Source organism: Clinocottus analis, unplaced genomic scaffold (genome assembly GCF_023055335.1).
Source record: "Clinocottus analis isolate CAN_PGR_092001 unplaced genomic scaffold, fCliAna1.0.p SCAF_9, whole genome shotgun sequence".
NCBI lineage: Eukaryota > Metazoa > Chordata > Actinopteri > Perciformes > Cottidae > Clinocottus > Clinocottus analis.
In genome coordinates this window covers 4,150,865-4,156,174 of record NW_027176251.1, presented here as the reverse complement: position 1 = coordinate 4,156,174, position 5,310 = coordinate 4,150,865, and the positions used below count along the sequence as shown (strand labels likewise).

Below are 5,310 nucleotides of genomic sequence, written 5' to 3'. Positions count from 1 at the left end.
CCTCTCACCACCCCGATACATCAACTCTCATGACACCGCTGGTGACAGAGGAGCCACAAGTGAACCCTGGAGGTTCAGGGGAGTAGAGTCACGAGCACATGTGAGTCTGTTTTACTTATCCTCATACCGAAGCTCTGTTGATCTGGATGCAAGTGTTACTTCTGGCGTGTGTGTGTGTGTGTGTGTGTGTGTGTGTGTGTGTGTGTGTGTGTGTGTGTGTGTGTGTGTGTGTGTGTGTGTGTGTGTGTGTGTTTGAGATAGGCCTTAACATGTTAACACAGGCCATGAGAACAACTCAGATCGATGCAGTGTTCAAGTGAAACAGACGTTTTAAGCTTGGACTTTGCTTTCTATCCGCTACTTCCAATCCCCAATTATTTTCCTGCACTGTTATTCATTTTGTCAACCTCACATGCATTTAAAAAAAAAAATGCTATTTCTTCCTTTAAACGTGTTCTTGTTCAGTTTTGTCTTCGCCGCGCTGCTGCGCACGGAGTCTCTTAAAACTGGTGTGTTTTATATCTTTCATTCCTTTTTTATAATCCTACATTTTTTTTCTTCTTAATTTTGTCTCGTTTGATTTAGGACGAGGCAAACAAAGGACCTGGAATGACCGAATCTGCATTTTCTTCACGACATTTCTGCACATGTCGACGTGCACACAGTTTGATTTGCGGCCTCAAGTATCTGTCAAATCTTCTCATGAATCCACGGGGCGCAATAAATAAAAATGTAATGTGGAAATCCTTTCGTGAACACTGCTTTGTTTCCAGGACACACACACACACACACACACACACACACACACACACACACACACACGCACGCACTCGCACAGAAGGACTATAAAGCTCACATGCTGTATTTTTTTCTACAGAATATGATTTGATAGCAGACATGATATCATGTCGCGTTATTCACGGACACAAAATGAAATTCACAGTTTCTTGGAATAAGTTTCACCGAAGAAAAAAAAAATCACACTTGCACAGGCGAGGCTATGTTATATATGAGGTTTAATAAATGTACAATATGCAGTTACATTTTAATACATGTTCCATATTTTACACCGTATAAACATGTAGTTTGTGCATTTAGTAATTATGAAATTATGTTTAGTATGTGCATTAGCATTTGCATCACACTCCCAATACGTGTACATAATTAAACAACACGTGCATTGTCATTTCAATATGTCTTCTTGATAAAACATAAAACATAACGTGGTCGCAGGATCAGCTGCGTGCTCTCCAGATGTCTCCTGTCGTCTCCGACCAGATGGAGAACGCGCTGCTCCTCACAGCTCGGACACTGTTTCCTGACTCCATCCCAACAAAAAAAAACCCAGCAGAAAGGTGTGGCGTCATGTCTGCACAGCTCCGATCAACAACAACAGCAGACTTCAATCACAAACCCAATGTTCAATGTGTTCGAGTCCCAGAACACAGGTTCTCTTACATTTTGTATAGAGGTCGATTTGTCTTTCAAAAGGCTCTTTGTTCTGTTTCTACACCTGTGTCGGTTTGAACACGGCTACAGTCGATATGAAACATACATTAGCTGCACATCAAATACAAATAAATAGTCAAAGAATGTGCTTATATTAGATATTTATACATAATTTGCAGGAATACATTCTTATCAATGAGCAACACACACATTTAATTCGGTTTGATTTGAAGGAACACACATTTAATTCGGTTTGATTTAAATGACATGTATATAATAATAGAATAAAAGTCATTTATCTGCTATCTTTCGTTATATAGCATTTTATTTTAGGCAATATAAGGATATTGGTCGTTTACAATATGTTTTAGTACACCAAATGCAAATATGTCAAAATACACATATTAAGTTTAAATCAAACATTTCAAGCAAATGTGGTGAAGCTGGATTCTTCTTGGAGATACGTGTCGGAGAAAGGTATCTGAGTCTGAATGGGATTCCTGCTGAATGCCAACACCCACTCACCTCAGCAAACAATCGATCCCATGTAAAGGCTTCTCCGTTTGTTTCTCTACCACTAACCAAGTCCTTTCCACTCCTCTGAGATTGTTTTCCTGTGCCAGTATAGTCCTTTTTGCAAACGAAAAAGCGAGAGAGTTTGGTCATGAGACGGGTTTCTGCTTTATTACCGAGCGAGTTGGGGGGAAAAAAAGACGCTTTTTGTGCGTAATGGCCGTGCGTCTCATCCGTGCTTCCCAAGAAATCCCCACATTTCTAAATTGAAAACTTCTCCTACAGTCTACCTAGAGAGTGTCGGTCCTCTTCCTGGCCATACATGATCTAAGGGAGTGTTAGATGGTTTAAATGTGTTCTTAGGGCAAGGAGCTGTCAGACCTTTTGGCGAGAAAGATTGATCACACACAGGCTAGCAGGGCTCTTTGTTTAGAGCCGGAGCCATAAACAGCCATCACATCCCCACCTTTCCTCTGCCTCACACTGCAGTGGCAAATCATGTCTACTTTCCGCTATGTTATAACCAATGATGCTGAGGGGTAAGGATGACGGCTTAGGTCAATATCATCCCTATATAGGTGAAATAAAGTAAATGAAATGGGATGTGGGACAGGGAGCCGTAAACTGTAAAAGGGTGACAAATGCCTGTTAAATAACCCCACTGCCCTCTTCCATCGACCCAAATGTATTTTCTCCCTTAAAAAAAAAACCTTGATGAGAAAGTGTAACATAATGGTTTAGATGAATCTCAAATTACACCCCAACATCTGATGAACTCAAAATCTCATTGAAATCCATCAAAAGGTGTATCTCTCTCTCTCTCTCTCTCTCTCTCTCTCTCTCTCTCTCTCTCTCTCTCTCTCTCTCTCTCTCTGTGGTGTGCTTTAGGGGGAGGGGTCGACAACATGCTGGATGTCTCTGGTGCAGCTTTTCTTCTCCAAGCAAAAAAAAAAAAAAAAGTCTGAAGATTAACGCCTGGCTCTGATAACGACTGTGGGCGTGGCCACATCGTGAGACACAAATGTGACTGCTGGCATGATTTGTGCAGCGACATGCTACAAATACATGTGTACACACTCTCACACACACACATGCGCGTACCGCAACTCCTACGCGCGCGCACTCGTATACGACAGACCGCGTGGACGCGCAAAGAAGGCACACAGGAAGGGGAGGGTGTGTGTTTGTGTGTGTGTGTGTGTGTGTGTGTGTGTGTGTGTGTGTGTGTGTGTGTGGAGGGGGGTGGGGGGGCGGTGTCGAACACACTGACCCCCAAAAATGTGTAAATAAAGCAACCCCTACCCCCGGAATGAGGCGTTACCCCTCCGACTTTCTCGATCAATCACAGGGGACAGTGGCTTCTTTTGATACAAAAAACCCCCAAATTGTCATTGGACAGATGCAATCATGTGACAAGCAGCAGAGTCTAATTCCAACCATGTCCTCGCGGAAGCAATAGTTTATGGCATTGAGGTCTCCTATACGACTATACCGAGTTTAGTGGTTTATGACAATAAACTGCTCATTTTGCTGGATTGATCTTAAAATCAGGGAGGGAGGGGGGGTTTTCAAGACCAGCAGGAGGAGATGAATTACGAATTTGGGCGAGAAAGTGGTTTCATCAACAGCCAGCCGTCGCTCGCAGAGTGCCTGACATCTCTCTCCAACCCTGTCGGTGATGCGTTTCAAAGTTCATCAATCAAGAGCTCGACGCTTTCACAGGCGACACTGATTCCTCCTCCCTTTGAGCAGAGCATCACCGGCCTGAACCCGGGCATCCACCCACGCCACAGCCGCTCAAAGCATCCGCTGCACGCTGCATCCTTACCCCCGGAGTACCCGTGGATGAAGGAGAAGAAAAGCATCAAGAGAAATCAGACTGCTGCTGCTGCTGCTGCTGCTGCTGCCACCACCACGGCCGACTCCTCGCCGCTCTACTTCTCCCCCCAAGGCAAGACATGATGATTAATAACCTCCGTGCAAAAAAAAAAAAAAAAGGCTCCTCGCTGTCTGAGGATTCCCCCCCTTCAGCAAGGAGCTGCATCCCGGGCCTTTTTGCAACGTGGGCGTCCCATCTATAGGATTTTGATTTAAGCATGCTTAATCTCATCAAGTAACGCACTGACTTGTGATGCAGTGTACGAGTGTTAATGTTTGACAGTAATGGAGAGTGATAGATTGTTCTTACACGGGCCAGCAGCTGGCATGTTCATTAATCTTCAACCCTCCGTCCTGTCCTGTCCACGCAGACCCATCATATTCTGCCTGGGGCCCATAAATCTTCCCAGTCCCGGTGCTGGCTATAGCCACAAGTTTCACCCCATGGAGCTTGCCCCCCTACCCCCCACCCCCCCCCCCTCTCTCTCTCACACACACAACTGCTTGTGTGTATAACGTGTCCGATTAAAAATATAATCTTTTTGTTTATTTATTCGTTATAGGTTCTCCAGAGGTGCCAGAGGTCCTCGTCGGCGGTGGAGGGGCATCCCGGAGGCTGAGGACCGCGTACACCAACACGCAGCTCCTGGAGCTGGAGAAGGAGTTTCATTTCAACAAATACCTGTGCAGACCGAGGCGAGTGGAGATCGCTTCTCTGCTGGATTTAACAGAGAAGCAGGTGAAAGTGTGGTTCCAGAACCGGAGGATGAAGCACAAGAGGCAGACCCACTGCAAGGAGAACCGGGACAGCGAGGGGAAGTACACGTGTCTGGACGAGGGGCCGGAGGACGGCGGCGCGGCCGGGACGCTCCTGGAGAGGGACAGCTACTTCCACCAAAATACCTTAACTTCACAACAGTGTCACAACGGCCACAATGGAGACAACCAAAGCCCGGCGGTTGCGCCTTTGAACAGCAATGAGAAACATCTGAAACATTTTCCCAACCCGGCTCCCACTGTTCCCATCTGCGTGTCAACAATAGGCCCGGACAATGCTCATTCCCCGGGCCTGGACGCGTCTTTGCAGGATTTCCACGTTTTCTCATCCTCCTCCTCCTTCTCACCAAGTTTGTCCGATTCGGCACAAAGTCCCCTGTCTTTATCGTCCGAAACATTTGACCTTTTCTCAGAGACACTCACGACCATCGACCTGCAAAACTTGAGCTACTGAAATATGTCAATGTTTAGTTTGAATTCAGACACTTGTGTGCAGTGTTGGTTCTCAGTTGTATTGGTAATATATCTCATAAGGTAAGTTAAAGCAGAAACAACACAGATATTTAGCCTGTATATATTGGCATTTTATTCTATTAGGCTGCAAGAGGAGAGTTTATTTTTTTATATGGATTCGACTATAACTGAGTAGAATATTTTTCTTGAAATAAAACTTTACATTGATTGGAAACAGCC

At 45.1% G+C, this 5,310-nt stretch overlaps 1 protein-coding gene across 1 annotated transcript; it reads left to right on the top strand.

The window, feature by feature from the left end:
• The first annotated feature begins 3,549 nt into the window (after window positions 1-3,549).
• Window positions 3,550-5,071, top strand: hoxa2b (homeobox A2b). Its single transcript, XM_068569992.1, has 2 exons — window positions 3,550-3,913; window positions 4,413-5,071. Exons 1-2 carry the CDS (start codon window positions 3,550-3,552, stop codon window positions 5,069-5,071), a joined length of 1,023 nt encoding a protein of 340 aa, XP_068426093.1.
• The last annotated feature ends 239 nt before the right edge of the window (window positions 5,072-5,310 follow it).

Bases quoted from the DNA above. Each gene is read 5' to 3' on its own strand.
- hoxa2b (XM_068569992.1), top strand. From the start codon at position 3,550: ATGAATTACGAATTTGGGCGAGAAAGTGGTTTCATCAACAGCCAGCCG. The intron at 3,914-4,412 runs GCAAGACATGAT...TAGGTTCTCCAG, and splicing joins GCTCTACTTCTCCCCCCAAG to AGGTGCCAGAGGTCCTCGTC.